Source organism: Biomphalaria glabrata, chromosome 9, assembly GCF_947242115.1.
Source record: "Biomphalaria glabrata chromosome 9, xgBioGlab47.1, whole genome shotgun sequence".
In the NCBI taxonomy this organism is placed as follows: Eukaryota; Metazoa; Mollusca; class Gastropoda; family Planorbidae; genus Biomphalaria; species Biomphalaria glabrata.
Genome location: NC_074719.1, coordinates 11305566 through 11330010, shown reverse-complemented (window position 1 = coordinate 11330010; position 24445 = coordinate 11305566). Strand labels below are relative to the sequence as shown.

General features: G+C 37.5%; 1 protein-coding gene across 4 annotated transcripts in view; it reads left to right on the top strand.

Moving 5' to 3' along the window:
- LOC106077245 (neurogenic locus Notch protein-like) overlaps positions 1-24445 on the top strand; it is a 121089-nt gene that overhangs the window by 70615 nt on the left and 26029 nt on the right. Inside the window, exons 1-2 of one of the 4 annotated variants that reach the window (XM_056040138.1) lie at positions 1011-1123; positions 5316-5728. The exons of 1 other annotated variant lie outside the window; for it this stretch is intronic. In XM_056040138.1, the coding sequence (XP_055896113.1) occupies positions 5683-5728 (46 nt within the window). In that variant the 5' untranslated portion in view covers positions 1011-1123; positions 5316-5682. Of the gene's footprint in view, positions 1-1010; positions 1124-4866; positions 5729-24445 lie in introns of those variants that run through there. 2 more of the 4 variants (XM_056040137.1, XM_056040136.1) reach the window with 2 other exon arrangements.

The following is a 24445-nucleotide window of genomic DNA, read 5'->3' as shown; positions in this document are numbered from 1 at the left end:
ATATTAGATACTTCGCTTATTGAGGATTTTTTTTTCAAATTGTGCTGTTAGTAAAGTTAGTTGAAAATAACAGATTAAAGATAATGTGAATTAATTAAATGTATTTAAATAAATTAAAATATTTGTATAGGTGTTAACATACTTTATATCACTGTTCACTTTTGATAATCGAACGCTAATAGTATAAAAATCGAATTTCTTTTTTGTTTCCTACAGTTAAACCGAACACTGTTTAATGATTTCTAACTGAAGGAATTAGATTTAACAAACATTTAAAAGTGCGTGGTGTCATTGTTTTTTTTTCACGCATGCGCGTGTACACTTTGAATGGTGAAATTATTACATGTAGTACGGTAATCTCAAGTTAGCTACTCCAAGCCAGAGGTCATACCTATCACACGGACCAACTCTGGACTGGCTAATGGAGGGAGTGGATAGAGGGAGACATAGAGGAGTGAGGAGAGATTGAGAGAGAAGAGAGAGAGGGGGGGGGGGAGTAAATGGAGAGACACAAATAAAGTGAAGTAATAGTGACACAAGTAGGTTCTGGCACAAGTAGGTTCTGGCAGTACGCACGTCAAAGACAAGTTGGGGGGGGGGGGGGGGAGGAGACACAGCTAATGTTAAAAAAAAACTAAACGAGGTTTGGGGGAGGGGAGAGATGGGGGTGTGGGAAAGATGATAATAGGAACACTTTCTAGTCTACTAGATCTACACTTTTTTTTCCCTTGGTGTTTAAAAAAAACACCAAAACGTAACGTAGACTTCTCAAGGCTCTAGATATAAATATATTCATCTCGGCAGATGCAGAGGAATTGTAACCCTCGCTCTGCGCTCCACTTTTGTCTCAAGTCTTCCAGTGTATGTGTGTGTGTGTGTCAGCTGCAGTAGGTCTGTCAAGTGGAGGCTCTAGAGGACGTTGTGTGTGAGAAAGAAAAAAAAAAGTCTTCCAGAACTTCTTATAAGCATTTCACTGGAGTTCAATTAACAGTGTGCCAATATGTTGTCCACTCTATTCTAGTGAGAAACGCACTGGATTTTGTGCATTCCTGCAATATACTCAAAAGTGGTATTTGTTTTCTTGAATGGATTTCTTTATTTCATTGTGTTTGCTCCAGCAGGTGTAAGTCAGCTGTTGTCATGTTGGAAAGTGTATTTGATGAGTGATATCTTAAAGGGCATAGTGAGATAATTATGTCACTTAAGGCTTATTTTCTCGGGGAATACTAACTGTGACGATGACTGGGGAAAAACATTAGTTACTGTCTGCTGATAATAAATGATTGAAATTTTCAAGTACTAGCTTAGGGCTGTTTACTATTGACTGGTTTTGCGTTCGACTATCAGCCTTTAGATTCATGGTTCGAATTCCATTATTACCAACTAATCGTGTTTCTAGTCTAGGTTCCTGGGCAATAGGGTCGAATCAATAAAATTAAAAACTGATGGGTCTTTGTGTTGTCCAAAATAAAACCAATCCTAAAAAAAATCTTAAATAGTGGGCCACAAGGACGATTTCACTTTTACAGTACTTTGTGTCTCACTTTAACAGTACTTTGTGTCTCACTTTTGCAGTACTTTGTGTCTCACTTTTACAGTACTTTGTGTCTCACTTTTACAGTACTTTGTGTCTCACTTTTACAGTAATTTGTGTCTCACCTTTACAGTACTTTGTGTCTCAATTTTACAGTACTTTGTGCCTCACTTTTGCAGTACTATGTGTCTCACTTTTGCAGTACTTTGTGTCTCACTTTTACAGTACGTCATGTCTCGAACCAAGATTAACTGAACACTTCCAGTCTAGTTCTTCGTGTCATTGCGTGGAGGTGGTTGAAGGTGCTGGTTCAAAGCTCGTTACGTCCAGTCACTTGTGCCACTAATGACGATGCATAGAGCTGTACCTTTCGTTAGATAAGACGGTTCAATACCAGTCCGTCGGTGTAGATATTTACTTCGATCACGTGCTACGCAGGGTTGTTTAATTGTGACCTTTCACCTCCCGCGATGAGCACCATACAAATCAAGGGGCTCCTCCATTATTGTCTCGCGCTTGTAGTTAACGTCTGCGCGTGAGTCGCACACCATAGGTTATCTGTTATTCGTAAGGTCAGTAACTCTGGGTTGGATTTAATGGAAAACTTCAGCAGAAGACATTTCATAAAGATAAAGGAATTTTGAATTTAAAAAATCAAAAAATTCAAGTACTGATGTTCTCAGATAAATTGAAAATTGGAAAGTTTTCATTTACCGATTATTTCTTTTGACTTCTTCAGTTCGCATCAATTAGTAGTATCAAAACAAGCAAAATATAAAAATTCTTAGAAAAACAACTAAAAAGTAAAAAAAAACTACACATTTTCAGCCGTATATCTCAGTGCTGTAAGGTTTATTTCCATTTATCGATATTTAACTAAATTAATTAATTACCACTAATTTATTAATTTGTTTATTGTATGATTCATGTTTTGTTTGGCACAATGAACAATTGTGCTATTTTGTAATTTATCGGAGCGACACATTTCTAATAATCGGGCCCATACATGGGAAGAGTTATAGTATTGTAATTTGTTCGCAATTTGGGCCCTTCATTGTGTATGTTACGTTTGAATTTTAAATCTATAAATTCTTGATTTACACCTTAGTAAACAATCTATATTGACAGTAGATAATGGAAACTTCTTTGCTGTTGCTTGCAATTTCTTAACAGATTGTCTTTATTAATTTTTTTTTTTAAAGTTCTTTAGTTGAATAGCGTTTTTAACTTTTTATTAATTCTTTGTTTTGCCGCTTTGTTACCTAACTTGTTACTTATAATAGCTAGATCTCGTTGGAGACTTGTGTTGGTAACATCTTAGCGACTACAATGTAACATCTATCTTTTGTGCAGTAATGAACTATCTACTCTCACTATTTAACTCATTAGCCACCTGGAGAGGGGTGGGGGAGCAGGGAGGAATGAAATATGTTTTCTTTCTCCCCCCTGTTTAAAGTGCATTTCATGTAAAATAATTCAAGTCTCTCACCACACCCAACTGTTGCTAATATGAGAACCCTTCATAGAAAGTGCATATAAAAATAAAATGCGTTTGATGTACAGAAGTATTTATCCAAGTCTACACATAGGTCTAGGTATTGTAATTGTAGAGTTATGCCCTCTCGCGCTTCGGGAAATACTTCGTCCAGAGTCTGAGCCACCTACTCGAGGGAAACATTTTTGGTTATAATGCTGTAGGTAGCATTACAGGGCTAGGTGACAAATGGCTCGTGTGTCTGATAGTGAATTTCGCTGTCTCTCTGCTTTTTGTTTAGCGTTAGCGTCTGATGCATAGCGGCTGCGTTGCTTTTTTTCCCATGTCCGCGTTTCTTTCTTCTGTATAGTCGCTAAAACGCTTTTTTTTTTATAAAAATGTTTTACGGGTGTGTTTGGGAATTTCCAGAAGACCGTGTTTTGGTAAGTGGTTCAGGCCGTCAAACGAACATGTTACATGGACATGGAGACCAGAGTGTATTGGATTACATCCACTTTTTAAAGCTTTGTTTGACAAAAAAAAAAGAAAGTATTTCCCAAGACGGTACACTTAATAGCTTACGCCTGTACTAGTTCACCTGGTACGTCTTATAACGTTGTATGTACATTACAATAAAATGGATGCGGAGTGGTGGCCGAGTGCAGTGTAAAGCGAGGCCGAGGCTTCTCGAGTTCGAATCCATTTGAAGACTGGGATTTTGAACTTCGGGGTTTTCAGGAAGTCCCTGAGTCTAGCCAATTGTGATGAGTACCTGAGAATAGTTTGGGAGAGTAAAGAGGGTTGTTCGGTTTGCTGTCCACATGTCACCCCCGTTAACAGTTGACCAAAACATTACAAAATACTTCATAGATTGGAAGATCTGAAAATAAAATGTATAACAAATTGCAATTTATACTTTGACTAGTAACTTCGTTAGATTTATATTATTTAACATGAGAGTTATGCTTCTTGTAATTCATTTCAAAAGTATTTCAGTTTTTCATAGTGTTAAAAAAAAACACTTTAACTTTTGGTTAAGAGATACAAAATGTTTTAGTCGTTCTCTTACCCTCTCAACGGCCTGCAATACACATTTGACTCGTACAGCCGCGAACCTTTGTGCTAGGGATTAGTTGAAAGGATTTGGGTTCTGGCGTGAACATTTAAACAGGTGAGATAGGGGGTCTTAGGGAGGAGTGGGGCCCGGGCATCAAACACGGGGAAGCTTTTCTTACAGGTGACTTTCTCTTTTTTGAACTTTTAACACCCTGAGTGATTTTTGTGTGGACGCTGGGGTGGACATTTAATTTCATCTTGTGTTTTTACTGCGTGCGAAAAACAACATAAACAACAAAACATCAACATGGGATTTTATTTTCTTGACCAGGTTTGGCTGTAGCATTGTAGATGTACTATCTCACCAAAGTTGATCAGCCTTGACTGAATTGGGGGAGGTAATGTGGTGGAGGGAAGGCTTACCTCCCCTTGTTTGTCGATTGTTGTGCGGTTGGACAATGGACCTCGGACATAGATTTGAAGGATGTTTGTTAACATTGATGCTTCCGACACGTCCATTATTTGTCCACTCGGAGGGGGAAATCGTTAAAGAGCCATTCACCCTCCTAGCATTTCCCACTTTTCTTATACGTTGAAATGTTTTTTTTTCCCCTTTGCAATTGTTCTCGCTTCTAGAGCCCTCGCTTGCGTCACGGTGTTTATAGTAACCACTTCATTGCGGAGACATACACTCAGGGCATTACTATATATGTTTGACCCAGAGAAGGGAGGAAAAACTGCCCCCCCCCCCTCTCGACACAGTGTCACAGTACGAGGAGAAAGCCAGTCTGCCGTTACTTCTGCGAGACGAGTGTGACCCGTTTTGTAACATTTACATATTCTGTCTATTCAGTGTTAGGAGTTTGTGGGGCCTCGTATACAGGTAGATTTCACTTTGGTAAGGTAGCCTGTCAACAAGTGTCTGCATATAGTTCTAGATCTACTAAGTTTATTTCTGTTCGTTTGCAGGTAAAATACATTTGGTTTAATGCTTTATGAAATCGTTAAAGTTGGATAATTAAGTATATGTAGACATATATACACGTTCTACAGAAACCCGTGTTTAGGTATCAATACCAAGTCGTAACATAAAAGATCTTGATCTAGGATTCACTTGTTGCAATATATTCTCGCTTCTCTAGTACCTTATAATTAATCTGATAAATACATCTATAGAATAGTATACACTTTGTGTTCAGATGTAATTGTGACGAATAGACATGTTTTATTTAATGTGTTTAATTTTTTAAGAAAGTAAAGAAAACGTTATCTAAAAAAAAATCTGGCCAAAATAGTCTGTGCTGGCCTCTCGGAGTTATTGAATTAATGGGATTTCTCTGGAGGCTTTTAATCTGTGTGCCTTAAGGATTATCTGACCCTGCATCTACTTAGGCCATTGGTCAACACGTCAGTCCACTGCAAGATCTTAAGTTGCATGACGCGGTTCGCATTGGATAAACTACACATCCAGCTAACTACACATCCAGATTTGCGGTGGTTGTGCTGGTAGCTCATACTGTGCAGCGTTACAGTGAGTGTGTTCTAATCTATTTCATTGCTGTTTATTGGATATACCAGAGACATGAGAACATAGGTGTGTACCCAATGTGGAGTTAACATGAGGAGAGACGCCTTATTCTTTTTGTGGATACTTTTAACTTTTGGTAAGTAATTGAACTACAAGTAAAAAAAAATAAAATAAAATAATAATAAAATTCGTCAGCAATAGCACAGACATTAGAAATATTTTTAAAATAGTATAATTCGATAGTTTAAAAAAACTATTTCACTTTGGTATCATACTATTTTCAATACGTTAGTTTTCATTGCCAAGTCATTATAGCACTGGAGGGTTAAATTAAACCATCAGTTATTGATACTTTTCTACAAAAAAAGTTGAGATTATTAGCTAGATCTAGACTCTGAATAGTCTGCAATTTTTGTATGTGTTTTTAAATTTTTTTATGCAACTAAAGTAAAAAGATATCCATTATAATAATAAGCTAATATAATGTCTAATATCTTATCTATTCTATGTATCTCTATCAATCAATCTATCTATCTATCGACCATAATACATTTGACTTCATGGAGTCTAAAATTAAACGGAAAACTGATATATGTATGTATATATAGGTCAATGGCAGCTATTTATAGTTCAAATGGATACAAAATTTCGTGAATTAAACATGCCAATATTGTTTAAAACTTAAAGAACTAAAGATTTGAGTTGAAAATCAAACTGACTTAATCTATTGGTGTCCATTTTGTTTTTCACTTTTTTAAACGCATTGATCCTAAAATTCTGAGAAGAAAATCTTCATTGCACGATATTTTATATAGGTCTGTGTTTTACATTGGTCTGTGTTTTACATAGGTCCTTGTTTTACATAGGTCTGTGTTTTACATAGGTCTGTGTTTGAGTCGTAGTGATAAGAACATATGTATCTCATAAGAAAATAGAGTTCATAGCAGGGGGAGGTAAATGTACTCGATAAAGGAGCTCACCAACTTCCGTCTAGACGTGTTCTCTCCCTTTTATATTTTCTGTATACATTAAATCGAATTACCAATATAATGAACAAACCAGACACGTGAGACGTATTTACGCATCGCTAGATCAAAAAGTAAAACACCGTTTGAATAGTTTGACTGTAGTATATATATATATATTTAAGTATGGCCTAAAGTAGGGGGAAATATGTTGAATCTTTTAACAGCTTTCTTCAGCTTTTATAATGATCATATAATCTTATCTTATAAGTTACACATGTTCCTTACAAAAACAAAATAATGAAGAAGATTTATAGGTCCAGTATCTGTGTCTTAATAAGATCGCAAAGTGTGTCTAGTGTCTTAATTAGATCACAAAGTGTGTCTAGTGTCTTAATCAGATCACAAATTGTTTTTTAATCAGATCTTAGTGTCTTAATCACATCACAAATATTGTCTTAATGAAATCACAAATAGTGTCTTAATCAAATTACAAATAGTGTCTTAATCAAATTACAAATAGTGTCTTAATCAAATTACAAATAGTGTCTTAATCAAATTACAAATAGTGTCTTAATCAGATTACAAATAGTGTCAATCAAATTACAAATAGTGTCTTAATCAGATTACAAATAGTGTCTTAATCAGATTACAAATAGTGTCTTAATCAGATTAGAGACGTAAGGCTATTAGGTCCTATTGATTCAGGCAAACTGCTTTAAAGGTTTTGGTAAAGAATGAATACTTGTATGAATTCGTTCTAGCAAATAGGATTAAGAAATGTGCATTTATAGTTGTGTCTTTGCAAACTTCAGACGTGACGTGAGACCTGTGTTTGAATATTGGACTGGGCAGAGAATATACATCTAGAAAGGAACTTGCAGTATTCGGCCATTGGAAAATTTAAAATTTTGAGACTTGGTGTAATTTGTTTCGCTAATTTCATCGTCTGCCTACTTCTTGTTTTTTAAACTATCGTCTGATGTTTCTTTTGTGTTATCTTTATTTACTCACTCTACACGTGCACGCTGAGCTCATCCCTCAAACCCCACCCGCACTCACGCGCGCGCACACACACACACACACACACACACTGTATGTTGTCTTAGAGTTTTTTAAATACACTGCCTTATGTGTACTTGCTTACGATCTCTGTAATTTCATCTTTCTGACCTCCCTCCACCCCTCTCTCTTTCTCTCCAAATGTTAATAATCTGTTCTTTAATTTGTTTTTTTTAAAGAAAGGGAGGGGGGGGGTGTTTAGTTTTCGTTTCGCTTTAAGGAAAAGTCGTTTTCATATTTTGATGTTTACTCTTTCTTGTATTTACAGTCGTGTCTTCTCTCTTTCTTTCTCTTATATTGTGTCTTCTTTTTATCTTCTCTCTTTCTTTCTCTTATATTTTGTCTTCTTTTTATCTTCTCTCTTTCTTTCTCTTATATTTTGTCTTCTTTTTATCTTCTCTCTTTCTTTCTCTTGCTTCTTATATTTTGTCTTCTTTTTATCTTCTCTCTTTCTTCATTAACGCACACACACACACACACATTGTTGGCTCTTTATTTCACCCTCTGTATGTCTTCTATGTATGTATGAATATATAAACTATTCAGATCACTTTGACCTCAGACTCAATTTGTCACATATAAACTTTAGGAATTTAGGACGGGGTGAGATATTAAAAAAATACTTTAAAGAAAAAAAAAAGTATATAGACTATTTAAAAAGCAAAAGGGAGATTCCTTTGAAACTCATCGAAGCGTGTCCATCAGCAGTAACCAGATCGATCCGCGAGACTTCCAGACACACGACACAACAAAATGCCGCTCCATTGATATCACTCCGCCGGTTCATATAGATCTATATCACCACTCCTTTTTTTTCTTTTGGGGGGGGGGGGGGTTGGGCTTAATCTTTGTATGAAAGTTTCTTTAATCTTTGAGCTCTTGCCTCATTGGTAAGATATTGAGAAATATATTGCTCTAAAATATCAACGGTCTTAGCTTTGAGCTGCACTCACAGGCCTGTATGCGAAATTACATAAGCCTAGTCTCCTATTTAAAGAAAAACCCAAAATCAACATTTTGTAAAATTAATACCACCTCAACATCCCTAATAATAGGCAGCATTTACAGACCACCAAATTCTAGTTTAGAATACATGCAGGAACTATGTAATCAGATTACGACACTTAAAGAGACAAATAAAAATGCAGTTTTTTGGATTATGGGTGATTTCAACCTACCTGATATAAATTGGAAAACACTAACCATAGATAAACACCAAAACCTTAAGGACATAAATGAGCTTTTCATAGAAACTTTACACAACCTAAGTTTAGATCAAATCATTAAAAAGCCAACTAGATTAAACAACATATTAGATCTCTTCTTAACCAACAGACCTGGATTAGTAGTTGATTATGATATTATCCCTGGTCTATCAGACCATGAGATCATAAAAATACACAGTCAGATAAAAGCAGTAGCCAATACAAAACCCAAAAGAAAAATCTTACTCTGGAATAAATGTAACCTAACACAACTACACCAAGCTGCATTAAACTTTCAACAAACATTCTTATTAGAAAAAGACATTAACCAACCAGTCGATGACCTCTGGAATTTCATTAAAAACCATCTTAAAAGCATTATAGAAAATCAAATACCAACTAAATACACATCAAACAAAATAAATAAATGCTGGTTTAATAATAGACTAAAGAAGCTTTGTAAACAGAAGGAAAACCTATATAGAAAATTTAAAGAAACTAATGCAGAAAGAGTTTACAAAAAGTATATAAAAATTAAACACTTAACCCAAAATGTAAGCAGACAGCTGCAGAGTGAATACATAAACAATGTAATATCTAAAGACAACAACAAAAACCTATGGTCATACATTAAGTCTAAGAAAATGGAAACAACAGGCGTAGCGCCATTAAAAGATGAACATAACATAATACATAATGATAATGAAACTAAAGCAAACATTCTAAACAAATACTTTGCATCAGCATTCTCAGCCCCAGGAGACAAAGACATATTACTGAATTTGAACCAAGTAGACAACATAGAAGATATAGTAGTACAAGAAAATGGAATTCAAAAACTATTAGCCAACACCAAACCAAATAAAGCTCCTGGACCTGATGGTATTCCAGCTAGATTACTCAAAGAACTAAGTAATGAGCTAGCCCCAGTGTTCAAAATACTCTTTCAGGCTTCACTTAACCAGGGCAGAGTACCAAAGGACTGGAAAGAAGCTAATGTCACCCCCCTATTTAAAAAAGGAGAAAAATCTGACCCAGGAAACTACAGACCAGTATCACTTACCAGCATTACATGTAAAATCCTAGAACACATAATATGTAGCAACATCATAAACCACTTAGACAAACATAATGTCCTCACACCATACCAACATGGCTTTAGGAAATATAGATCATGTGAAACACAACTAATAGGACTAATTGATGATTTTTCAAAAGGTTTAGATAATAGTGAACAAATAGATGCTATCTTACTAGATTTTTCTAAGGCTTTTGACAAAGTTCACCACCATAGTTTGCTTAAAAAATTAAAATATTTCGGCATTAATGGTCCACTGCATCAGTGGATTAAAGACTTTCTGATAGGGAGAGAACAAACTGTAATAATAAATGGCTCTAAATCAACACCGATAACAGTAAACTCAGGTGTACCTCAAGGAACAGTCTTGGGTCCACTACTATTTTTAATTTACATAAATGATTTACCAAATTGCATTACTTCAGGAACAAAAGTCAGATTATTTGCAGACGATTGCATAATATATAGAACAATAAAAACAACACAAGACACAGATATTTTACAAAGAGAATTAGATGAATTACAGAAATGGGAATCAAATTGGAGCATGTCTTTCCACCCAGAAAAATGTCAGTTGTTAAGAGTAACAAAAAAACTAAAACAAATTAATTCCACTTATTTTATTCATGGCAAACCAGTAACACAGACTAAAAACGCAAAATACCTAGGTGTTATAATAAATGAAAAACTGTCATGGAATCCACATATTGATGAAACTACAAAAAAATCAAACAAAGCATTAGGATTTATTAAAAGAAATTTCTATAAATCAAATAAGAACATAAAACTAAAATGTTATTTAACCTTGGTTAGGCCAATAATAGAATATGCATCCTCTGTTTGGGACCCCTCAACTCAAGAAAACATTAAGAAACTAGAACAGACACAAAATAGAGCAGTGCGATTCATAACAAACGAATATTCACATTTGACTAGAGTAACACCTTTAGTAAAATCACTAAATTTAGAAAGCCTTCAGGACAGAAGGCTCAAAAGTAAAGTAGCAATAATACATAAAACACTGAACCATAATCTTCAAATACAAAAACAAAATTTAATAAAATACTCTGAAAGACACAAAGATAAAGGCACATTCCTCGTCCCATATGCTAGGACAAATTTGTACAAATACTCCTTCTTCCCTAGTGCTATTAGAGCATGGAATGGGTTGCCTGAGCTAGCCAGGAAAACCAGTGACTTGGCAGAATTTAAGTCATTGGTTAATATGCATGACTAAATGCATGACGCGTAGGACGTAATCATCTTCTTTTTTGAAGTAACGTCTGTATTATATAAGATAAGATATTTATTGTAAATATCTAGATTATATGTGGTCCAATGAACGATTCTGTAATCACGATTTACTTGTTTTAAGCCCATTTCTCATACAAATGCTCAGTGTCTCACAGTAAATACACAAAGATTTCCATCTCACGGTTACTCTGACAATTGTTGCAATTGTGGTTTCATTTCTTTGCATAAAAAAAAATAACATCCGATGAAAACACGTGTTGTTCCTTCAAGAAGGAAAGGATTTCAAACGGCCTGTTACAGTTTATTCTTAGGCCATTAACGGCCTTTCTGGGCCAACTCTTTTTTTTTTTTTTTTTTTTGGTTATAGAAGTAAAAGGTAAATCCTATAGTTACGAATAAAGTAAGAGAAAGAATTATGTTCCATTGGACCTGCTTCTTTACTTTAAAACGTGCCGACAGACGGCGCTGAAGAAAGACTTTTCAATTTCGTCTGTGTGTGTGTGTGTGTTGATAATCAGACAGTTTTGGAAATTTCTGGGCGGGGGGGGGGGGGGCAAAAGGGGGCGCTAGAAACTAAAAGAACAGCCTTGGCACCTTGTTTTAGTTTTGGTTGTTTTGTCACGAGCTGAAGAGGTTGAAAGGGGTGTCATTGTTAGAAGGAGGAGGGGGGGGAGGAGAGTAACAGTGGGAGGGGGTGGATATAATGTAAGCTATGAAATGCATCGAAATGTGATACTAGAGAACTCTGCGTGTGCGAGAGAACTAGGGGGGTGGGGCGGGGACTATAGAACAATAATATACAAAACAATGCCCTCGTGTGTTCCTCAAGAAAGCGTACCAATTTTTTTTTTTTTTTTTTTTTTTTTGGGGGGGGGGGGGGTGCACTCTGTGTCTTACGCCAAGTCTGTATGCAAAGATAAAGCGAGCGAGCACTGGACTTACAAGTTACAGAAATATGTTGAGCAGATGAAATACGCACGACCTTTTGATTTTTTTTTACAAGTGCGTGCGTGCGTGCGTGTGTAGCGCTCGCGTTCTCTTGTATGAAAGTCGTACAAAGAATTCATTCCAGATGTGTACATAGGTCTGTCAAACTTGTCGCCTCATTGGTCAATGTACACAAAGTTACTTGTACACATTAAGATATCGTTTTTGCTTTAGCCAATGTGGTCATATTTTATTTGACTTAATCCCACACAGCTGTATTTTATTTTGACTTAATCCCACACAGCTGTATTTCATTTTGTCCAAAGCCCACACAGCTGTATTTCATTTTGTCCAAAGCCCACACAGCTGTATTTCATTTTGTCCAAAGCCCACACAGCTATGTTTTAATTTGCCAAAACACGTACAGCTATGTTTTAATTTGCCAAGCCCACACAGCTATGTTTTAATTTGCCAAAGCACACACAGCTATGTTTTATTTTACCAAGCCCAAACAGCTATATTTTATTTTGCCAAGCCCACACAGCTATGTTTTATATTGCCAAAGCCCACACAGCTATGTTTTATTTTGCCAAAGCCCACACAGCTATGTTTTATTTTGTCCAAAGCCCACACAGCTGTTTTATTTTGTCCATGCCCACACAGCCATGTTTTATTTTGTCCATGCCCACACAGCTGTTTTATTTTGTCCATGCCCACACAGCTGTTTTATTTTGTCCAAAGCCCACACAGCTGTTTTATTTTGTCCATGCCCACACAGCCATGTTTTATTTTGTCCATGCCCACACAGCCATGTTTTATTTTGTCCATGCCCACACAGCTGTTTTATTTTGTCCAAAGCCCACACAGCTGTTTTATTTTGTCCATGCCCACACAGCTATGTTTTATTTTGTCCATGCCCACACAGCTGTTTTATTTTGTCCATGCCCACACAGCTGTTTTATTTTGTCCATGCCCACACGGCCTAAGCGTGGCTATAGTTTACACCAAGTAGTTGGCGTAGATTATGCAATGAAAACATTCAAGACAGGCGTAGACACACACAAAAATTCACATCGGATGTTTACATTTAAAGATAACATTTTTGTTTGATAATTTCTTTTTCTATGTTGGGCGAATACAAAAACTCTTTTGTTTGGGAAGTTAGGTTGTTTTTTTTGTCGGAGGGGGGGGGGGAGGGGGGCGTTTTGAAGAAGGAAGAGGGAGGGGGGTTCCTATGTTTATTTTCATGAAAATGTTGCTAACACTAGCAGACGACTGACTTAACAGAGGTAGGGTTGTCGTTCTAGCACATTCATCCTTTTCTTGTTTAGCATTACATAGGCCTCGTACCTTAAGACCAGTAGATTTCGTTCGAAATATGTAGTAAGATTTATCTGATGTATTTCGAACATGCCGAATGTTTCATTTTATAGTGAAACCTTCCCCTCGACTTTTATAGCACATGTTCAGAATTGTGCATGCTTCACCAAACCCTTTCATGTAGACTTGTCTGACGCTATCATCTTCCCAAATCTGTTCTCCGAGATGTCTCAAGTCTAGTCCCACATCATGGTGTATAAAAGTTATACTTTACAGCTGTTTCCTGGTTTCTCTTTAGTGTTCTAGATATGCACACACAGACACAATTTTCGTTCAGTCGCATTGTTTCTATTCTGTTTTTCAAGTATGTCCCAGGCATGAGTAGTGTGGGCTATATTGCAATTTTTCGATCAGTTTACAGACGATCTTATAAAAAGATAATCATGTGACTGTCGTCGTTTTCGTGTCGGTTTAATGTTACTATATTATATGTGTAGTTACTGTTGTTGTAGAGATTATATAGTCATTGTCTCGATATCACACATATTGATGGTTTAAGAAATTTGCATGGATGTGTAAACCCTCTGAATATTCTAGTACCGTCGCCTTTTGTAGTTGGGACCGAGGTATGTCTATGACTGTGCATATAGTAATCAGAACCCAGACCTATTAATTTCCATAATATAATGATCTTTTCAATTGGCAGCGAGGTGAAACAAATGTCAATACTTAGACGTTGAATTAGTGTTATTATTTTTTACGTAAGGTTTTAATATTTATTGTCTGTGTGATGGAGTTAGAGATAACGGTAGTCTCCCTTTGCTTGCTATCATGTCTATTTTAAGACAGTGATTTTTTCCCCCTCTTCACTTAGTTCAACATATTTGTTATTTTTAAATAGTGAAAGTTGTTAAAGCTACCAAGTAATGATTTATTCAGCTTTTTAAAAGAATGGGTTTCACTATAGTGAAGGTGATATAATGTGGTCAACAATGTTTACAGTTTGAATTCAGGATTCGTTTCCTTTAGTCCTTTCTCATGTATATATTGTATTCAAAATAGTCTTGTAGAGTGCATATTTTGTTGGTCACAGATACTCAATTGGTATGTAGTTAGTAGACTACTATCTCTAACATCTGAGTTGTTCGCTCTGTCTTTGATTAGAACTTGGCTCGTGCACCAGACGTCACATAAGATGTTATTTTCACGAGCTTTAGGACGAGAGCAGATTACAATGGCAAGACATGGATGTATGAGTGGAATGTGCGTCCGTGTGTGCTATCTCCTCCCTCACCCCCCCCCCCCTTTTTTTTTGTTCAGCTTGAACTGAGTCACGTGATGAGGCGATAATCTGGTAATCAAAGTACAATATTTACATAATCAGCAAAGCGAGCCCCCCACACCCACCGCCCTGCTTGTATTACGTTTCTCTCGCCCCAGTCACGTGACGTGACTGTCTGCGATAACCATGTAATTTGTCTGGACGCAACGCACTTGGCTCAGACGCTGACAGTAGTATGCACAGAAATTATATTATAGTCTTAGTATACGCCTTTTCCGTGCAGATCGACCTAAGTGGGTGCAAATAAAAGTTGGGACAGTGCCAGCTCTGACTTTCACCAATATGGTCCCCCCCCCCCCCCCGATCCCTTTGTTTTCCCTTTGTTTTCATATTGTACTTTGAAGCATTTTGTTCTTGGGACGTTTTTAGAAGTCACTTGACTAGGTAGCGCTGGGATTAAGTGAATTTTTTTTTCTTGTTTCAAAGTTTTCGATGCTTTTTCCGAGCATGACGATCGTTAGATCCCAGCGCGAACCTTTTGAGCACGATGTTGGGGGGATGGAAGCGGGCAGGTTTCGAACTCGGGATCTTTGTGGAGACAGCCCAAAGCGCGTTCCGACCATGCATTCATCTGTCATAAAGCGTACATGTACCTTTTTGCGTAGCTGCAACATAACGCGCTCTTTCTTTAAAGTCTTTCAATTTTTTTCTAGCCGTCTCAATCTTATTCCATATCCTTCAGTTTCCAAGTTGTGTCGTACCGGGAACGTACATTTATACCGTGGAAGTATTCTCTGTTTAAACATCAGTCCTGGGAGTGATGGGGGTCTTCAGTTACTTCGGTAACCATTTTCTCCCACTGCTGACAGCTCTTAAAGTTCAGACTGAATCTCAGCTTCAAAATCACGAGTCGCTTTTGTACTCCACTTAAGTTTTCCCTATTGAAACTTGGGTTGTACAGATAACAAGATGTGTAGGTCTATTGGTCGTACATTTGTTTTTTTACAATTTCATTAAATTGAATCCATTGACACATGAACCTTAGTTCTACATTGTACTTGGTAAGCCAGGATTTAACAGTAAAGAGTGGGAGGCGGAGTACTGTAGCACATCTATTCTTTTCGATGACACGGCCCCCCCCATTTAGGCTTCGACTCCATCCAGTTGTGTTTTACACCCCCCTCCACACAGAGAGACACACCCCGGGGTCCTACCAAGGTATCCATTAAGTTGAATTGTTTACTTGAAGCACCCTTTATCATTGTTTTGTCACTTAGCTTCACATTTGTATTTTTGTAGCCCCCTAACAGCCCCCCCCCCCCACCCCTTTGGTTCGTCACTTCAACACGGGTGAAGAGGCTCTCATAAGGTTTCTTAAGTCAATGCCGTGACGGAGAGAGAAAAGACGACTTGGGGGGGGGGGGGTGAAGAAAACTTGGTGCTGAAGTGCCTCCACTTTCATTAAATTGCTTTACATTGTAGATCCTCCAAGAAAATTAGCGTCTATTTCTCTGGACGTTTATGTAAACAATTGTGCACAAGCAAAGATTTGTAAACACATGTATCAAGCTGAAACCGAAATAATAAGATGTTGAAAGTAAAAAGTTCTCTGGCCAGCCTACAATGATATCATGGAATATTTCTCACATACATTCGATTCGTCGCCTGAAAGATTGTATTGACTGCTTTTTAAAATTTATATCACAGTGTATGTTTTGGTCAAAGTAAGAAATGGCCCGCCCTACAGGGCATTGACCAAAGAAGTGCCATAACAACAAATGTGAGATCTTTTCTTGACTATGGTAATTGGTCAGTCAGTTCGCGAGATGGTTTGAGGGGAATTTTGCCAAGTGGAACAAAAAATCGTTAGCTTGTTTTGATAGCTCTGTACAACTTTGTTCATTGGTGATTAATTTCTTTCTGATCACTTACAAGAAAAAGAACTTTTGTGACATAAGAGTCACATAAGATTTTATTGTCCTTCTATGTTTCCACTGGCCCACGGTCAGTGATACGATGTTTCGTAGTAATTGTCCACGGAACTAAGTTGGACTATTCTCTCGTGCAGAAGGACAAACTCACTTCATGGAAAACAATGTCTTGTAGAGTCTCTCCTCAACTTTCATGACATCAGCAAGAACGCCTCGAGTGTCACAGTGACCAATTGTCGACATATGGAAAGCGCATGCTCGCGTTATCTCTAATTATTACTGGTGGCAATGTATCAGCATCTTGATCTGAGACCTTGAAAAGGCCGGCCAAATTACACTATACACTACACGACGGTCATTTTAAATATATAGAGCTTGAGCGAACTTAAGGGTTTGGTCGTAACATATACGGGTGTTAATTTCTCTCCACTCGACCATTCCTCGCTACGTGATTGAAGATTGAAACCCGTGTATCTGGTTTAATATCTGGTTGAATTCTTTCTTGGGTGTGAAATAGATTTTAAATTTTTTTTTTTCAAGTTGAACTCATCGACTGTAAAACGAAAGGTTAAAAAAGAAATTAGAATAAAAAAAAGCTCGTCACATTTGTTGTAAATTATAGCTGGGCACGTTGCAAATTATAGCTGAGCACATTGTTGTTGACCATAGCTGGTCACATTTGTTGTAAACAATAGCTGATCACATTTATTCTTAACCATAGCTGGTCACATTGTTTTAAAACATAGTTGGGCATATTTGTTGTTAACCATAACCGGTCACATTGTTGTAAACCATAGCTGGTCACATTGTTGTAAACCATAGCTAGTCACATTGTTGTGAACCATAGCTGGTCACATTGTTGTAAACCATAGCTGGTCACATTGTTGTGAACCATAGCTGGTCACATTGTTGTAAACCATAGCTGGTCACATTGTTGTAAACCATAGCTGGTCACATTGTTGTGAACCATAGCTGGTCACATTGTTGTAAACCATAGCTGGTCACATTGTTGTAAACCATAGTTGGTCAAATTGTTGTAAACCATAGCTGGTCAAATTGTTGTAAACCATAGCTGGTCACATTGTTGTAAACCATAGCTGGTCACATTGTTGTAAACCATAGCTGGTCACATTGTTGTAAACCATAGTTGGTCAAATTGTTGTAAACCATAGCTGGTCACATTGTTGTAAACCATAGCTGGTCACATTGTTGTAAACCATAGCTGGTCACATTGTTGTAAACCATAGCTGGTCATATTGTTGTAAACCATAGCTCGGCCCACTGTAAATCATCGCTGGACACAATTGTTGTTTGAATAAAATGACGTGGCTCGTTGTTTCTTTAGATGCATTACTTGCCTATCCTAACACTTTACAGTCACGTGATTGAACCGAGCTCAAAGCTGAGCCTATAATGCTATAGAGACATAATGTTAGTAGAAAGAGGGGGGGGGGGACTACACCAAACCTTAAGTGACTCAAGTCCCGAGGCCTGGTTCGAGTGCTATAAAGATGTGATCCGTACTGCCGCTTAATATAATCACTGTAGGGGGAAATCCTTCAATCTGCAGTTATAATCTCCTTAATGTCCTGCGTTGAAGTGATCTCCATATGTATACGATTTTCCATACTCTTGGATCATTTGGCAACTGATCTTCAACTTGAAAAAAAAATGTTTATCTAAAGCACTCGTCAAAATCGCTTATGACAACCTGAGCAGTGGGAGGGAGGGGGAGTCGAGAGTGATTTATAACCTGAGGCGATTTGATTCATTAGGTCTATCTCAAATCAAACGTTCTAAGATTTTATTGATTGAATATTTATTTAATTATTCAGAAGTATTTTTCCATTTGAAATGGAGAGAGGCTTTGCAAGAAAATTAGATTTTGTTAGTCGTTGTCATATCTATCTATCTATCTATCTATCTATCTATCTATCTATCTATCTATCTATCTATCTATCTATCTATCTATCTATCTGTCTGTCTGTCTGTCTGTCTGTCTGTCTGTCTGTCTGTCTGTCTGTCTGTCTGTCTGTCTATCTATCTATCTGTCTGTCTGTCTGTCTGTCTGTCTGTCTATCTATCTATCTATCTATCTATCTATCTATCTATCTATCTATCTATCTATCTATCTATCTATCTCTCTCTCTCTCTCTCTCTCTCTCATATATATATATATGTAGAGAGAGAGAGAGAGAGAGAGAGAGAGATAGATATAGATAGATATAGATGTGTGTGTGTGAGAGAGAGAGTGAGAGAAAAGTTGCCTTGTTCCAAATTGTATCAAAGAGGAAGAGGAAAATAAAACAATAAACACAATTTGTTATTGACTTCATTGATAATTGTCCATTGAAATGTATGTGCAACTATTGTGTCTAGCCTTCGGGGTAAAGAATAGTTGTAAATGAAGTCATTGTCAACTGTATACCTAAAGTTATTGTTATTCTTTTTATTTTTTCGTTTATCAGTGTATTCAAACGTGTAATGTGTACATTTAGTGTACATTTAAAGGGATCTAATGTGTACGAATGTTTTCCGGACAAGAACAAATGGGCAATCACTTTCATCCTATGTCTCTCCCCTCGAGGCACCCTTGTTCACACGTCAGTCAAGCGAGTCCTCCACATCCAACCGCCAAACAATCCCGGCATGGGACGTAACTGAGACGTTTGTTGAACTCTTTTAATGAAGAAAGCGCTCAATTAACGTTTGGTGCTACCACATTCTTTTAATTGCTTCCCTTTGTGCCCTGCCTCGGGGCCGCCATGTTCCCACATCAACTTGAAAAACAAAAACTCCTCAAGGTTTGCCCTTCATCACAGCAGTACACACAGGATTTCATCAGCAGACGAACATTCTTTTTTTTTTGGCCATTTTGTTTTCTGTGTGTAATTAGCACACTAATTGTGAACGCTGATGATAGTAATGAAAGACAAATAGTTATTCACACAATTGTTGTTAACAAGTCACATGTCCTAAAGAAAGACAGACATGAAGTCAAAGCTTTTTTCATAAATTGCTTTATAAAACTGTATAGTTGTAATAGTGGATGTTCTTTCAAGCGTTAAATATATTCGGACCCTTATATAATCCTTAACGGAACACCCCGAACATCGGATTATTTAAAGGAATACTTTGCTTATTAGAGATATTAAATCACGTGGTGGCCTACTAGTTAATTTTTTTTAATGGTTCGTGGAATACTTATTCAGGCCTCGCGGAACACTAGGGTTCCGAGAAACACAGTTTGAGAAACACTGCTCTTATTTATTCCATTAGCCACCCTCTCGTAAGATCGACATGTAAAAAATAATTTTGCTGGCAGCTATATTTCAATAATTTCTATCAAGGGCAATAATGGAAGAACCACACCAAGTTTTCTCGGACTAGATCTAAATGTTCTGTAGGAAAGATTCAGTAAAAATAAAAATAAGGCCCCGATAACTATGATAGTGCATGAGCCGCAAGTATTAGCATTGATAACTTAACAACATCGGCCAACGACCTGGATACCCGAGGACTGGACCACCAAGATGAATCCTTTAGCTAACGCAGGAGGTCACCGGTGTCAAAAGGTCAGGAGGTGACAATACGTTCAGAGGGGGGGGGGAGAGGAGGAGCCATATATTGAGACATAATGCACATCAACCACCAAAACGGGGGCATATTTCCACGTGACTTAAAGTTGCTTTAAATGGATGACAATCAAACATGTGCTAACCTTTAAAATTCGTTCAATGTGTAAAAAGTAGCAAGTTAATAAAAAACAGCGATCATAGAGTTAACCAATTTCTTTGGCTAAAGAGAAGCTCGTGTATCCAGCACAACGACATCACTTTCCTCAATAAATGCCAGGTACTCGATCATTCAGTGGATGCTGTTAGACCAAAATAGTATTTTCTGATGTCCCTATAAAGTATAAAGGCTAGACTGTAACCGGCGGCCAATAAAAAAGTGTCTTTCTCTGTGAGGAAGAAGAAAAAAAAGTCTCTTTATGATTGAAACCTAATTGGTTCTGAACATTCTGAGATCTCGATCTGAGACCACCCCCCCCCCCCGACTCTCAAAGTAGGTCGAGACCTGAGACGGAGTCCCTGGAAAGAACATTTCGTGTTCCTTGGATTCGTGTCCCTTGAATTATTTGAATTCTCGATTGTCGGTTCAAAGCCTAGCGCTTTAGAAGAAATTATTGTCACAGGCTTTGCTTGAAAAATAAATTTGCCTATATTTGGAGACAATCCGAATTATATAAAAAAAATGCAAAATTTTCTACATCGTGACATTTTGATGCTGCCATTTTGTAAAAAAAAAAAAAAAAGGAGAAGGGATGGGGGATTTGAATAGAGAGAGGGGAGATCAATGTTATAAAATCCCTTCGTTTTTTTTCCCTCTGGTCTCGCCTCATGCTCAAAGCATGTCTTCAGTCTTCACAAAGACAAGCCTGTAGTGTTTTTTCTTTCCGTCTGTTCTTGTTTGTCAATATGACGGGACAAATTCTTTTCAGCAACCCCTCCCCCCCCCCTTTTTTTTTTCAGTCATCACGGTAATGTCCGAGAGAGAGAGAGAGAGAGAGAGAGAGAGAGAGAGAGAGAAGGGGGGAAAGACGTTTGGGGAAGGGGAAAGAGCTTTTCGTCACATTACTGGTCGGTGGGATCTGTTGGTTTAGTGGAACATCGCTTATCTCCCTTTGTGACTTTAACAACTCCGTTCTTCTTGGGGAGCATTCTGTCATGGCGGTGCGACACCGGAAGTAGTACGCAGAAGTAAACACACTTACACACGCACACGTCTGCTGTTTACATTATCTTCCACTAACTCTGACCACTTTATGTAGAAGTCTATATTGACCCCAAACCAGTCGGTATTCACGTAAAGTAGGCCTATTAGACTACACTGATAATGACTCCATCCTACAAAGCATGGTCTTGAGTTAAACCAGGGAATCGAACCAAGTTGTTTCGAATCGACCTGTTGTAATAGATTCTACTCGCCAATAAAGGTGCAAGACTTTAAATAATCTCTAGACTGAGGTAACACCTGGTGCAGCCTTTTTCTCCAAGCACCAATGCTAATACTTCCCAACGTCACGCTTTTTTTTTTTGTCTCGCTTTCTTGCTAATTATGCAAATGATATGCCGGTGACCTCCTTGACGGCATCCACATATCATTGGTCATTTTCACTATACCTGACAACGTGGTTATAGTGGAATCGATTATCTCGACTCCTGCCTTCCCCTGAAGGATAAAAGGGTCCATTGACCTATGAAATCATTGCATTAGCTTTTTTTGGAATGTTTTATTTCAGTGATGCCTCAAACTACGCCCTGCGGGTCATATCCGACCCTTGGAACGGTACTATCGTCATCTTGGAGACTTCTGCTCACAGAACTTTATGTAGCCACAAAGGATCGACCCCAATGGGCTCGAAGTGCTTTTGCTGTGAATTGTCCCGGAAATTTAAATGATCCATTGTCTGAAAAATGTGGGGGTATCGCTGCAGTACAGGCTTGCATGGAGGAGGGGGGACGAAAATACTAAATTTGATTGGCTTACCTCATCGAGTCTGTGCTGCATACAAAATCTAAACAGCTCTTTTGGGATCCATCGCTCAGCACCATTATACACTACACGTGATCATTTCTTTATTTTCACGCACGTGCTTTGTACAGCGTTCACCTTTCATTTTGTCTACATAGGTGTGACTGTCTCGCCCTCTTTTCCCTTCCCCCTCCCTTTTGTACGCTCCTTGTACGCCACACACCGCCCTACCCTCAGAGGACGTAACGCGAGTCAACAAAGTACGTGCTGTTAGACTCCGCACTTCTTTTTGAAAAACATTTCGTGGACAATATTTTATTTTACTAAACTTATAGCATATTACCAAGGCTTCCTTGTGTTCAGTGGGCTAGCCTCGTCACACCAGTGGTGCAAGTTCGTACTCTGGAAGCATTGTGCCCTGTCGGCTGTTCGGAAGGCATTGTGCCCTGTCGGCTGCTTGGGAAGCATTGACTCCTGTATTTGGGATGATTTGGCCTCAGTGAAATCATGACCTAATTGACCTTTCCAAGTTCAGGTGTAAGAATGCCATTAAAAAAAGGAGGGGGGGGGGGTGTATTTATTATTGTAACTCTTTCAAATATCGTCCCCCCCCCCGCTCCATATAGGGCGGGTGGGCATGGAAGTAGAATGTGTATTCATTTTGTAACTTATTTGCTTAGTTTTTCAATGTGTTATTTGTTTAAGTGTTCGTGTCAATGGGGGCACCTATGGAGCTAATGCTTGGCTCCTCGGCTTAGAGTGTTGGGATTACTGTATTCAATGATGTTGCGTTTCAAAATCAATATATATATATATATATATATATATATATATATATATATATGTGTGTGTGTGTGTTTGTGTATGAAGTGGGGAGGGGGAAATATGTGGGATTTTACTATATTGGCAATTTGTGTTACAGTTTCTTAGGAAATATGAATGATGATTTGGGGAATCTACAGTTTTCAATGCAGATTATATATTTTTTGATGTCCATACTTTACAAATTCAAGAAATGGTTGAACTATATGTCAATGATTGAATAATCTCTTTTATAGTATTTATAAAGAGTAGTTTTCTCCCTTTGACTTACACTTAAATTCAGTAATACTCATTTTAATATTAATATTTTCTAAATTATTAAACCAAAATGCGCCCTTTACAAAGGGTATACAGACATTTGGATGATTCGTTAGTCACAAACTTGTAAAAGTCTACAAATGTGTCTCTAACTGCAGTAGACTTTTTTTTTTTTTTACGTCGGGTCTAGATGTAAGTTAGGCTCGTGAATGAAATGTCCATGTCAACATTTCACGTAGATGCGATGTTTTGACCTGACCATTTGTGGACGTGCGTAACGATTGTTTTGACATAGTACTACAGACTTGAGTCACGTGTCTGTCTAGAACCCTGGTCTTTTTATAACATTGTACGCATGATATCGCTGAAATCTCGCTGATCGCGCAAGTCTCGCTGAAATCTCGCCGAGTCTTATTTACAGCAACAATAATTACGAGAAAACCGCCATTAAAACAGATTTAAAAAAAAAATGTTTTCTTTAACTGACCCTCTTCCTTGTGTGGACATGTTCTTTTTTTTTTTGTTCAAAATCAAATGAAATTAAATCATTCTCTGTGCAACGTTACAATAATGTTGTTATTTTTAACCTCTGACCTCACCACCTTCCACCCAATTTCCGTTCCAAATGTATCTCTACATTGCCAGAAATCCTAACGGACCCCCACCAACCTTTCCTTTTTTTTTTTGTTCCAATCACAATTAATTTATCTTGAGAGTAAATTCTATTTTGTTATTTCCCGTTTTTGTATGTGTGTCTGTGCTCACGGGTTCTAATTTCAACTTTAAAATGCAATAAACATTAGTTCCTTTAGGATACTCACAATTTGATGAAGGAGGTTTTGTGTTCATCTCGCTGAATGTAGAAGAACTCAAGTCTTTACGTGTTCCTAATCATTTCGCTAATTTCTCGATAGTTTTAAGACATAAGCTGGACATTAAGTTCCTAATCATTTCGCTGATTTCTCGATAGTTTTAAGACATAAGCTGGACATTAAGTTCCTAATCATTTCGCTGATTTCTCGATAGTTTTAAGACATAAGCTGGACATTAAGTTCCTACTCATTTCGCTGATTTCTCGATAGTTTTAAGACATAAGCTGGACATTAAGTTCCTACTCATTTCGCTAATTTCTTCATAGTTTTAAGACACAAGCTGGACATTAAGTTCCTAATCATTTCGCTGATTTCTCGATAGTTTTAAGACATAAGCTG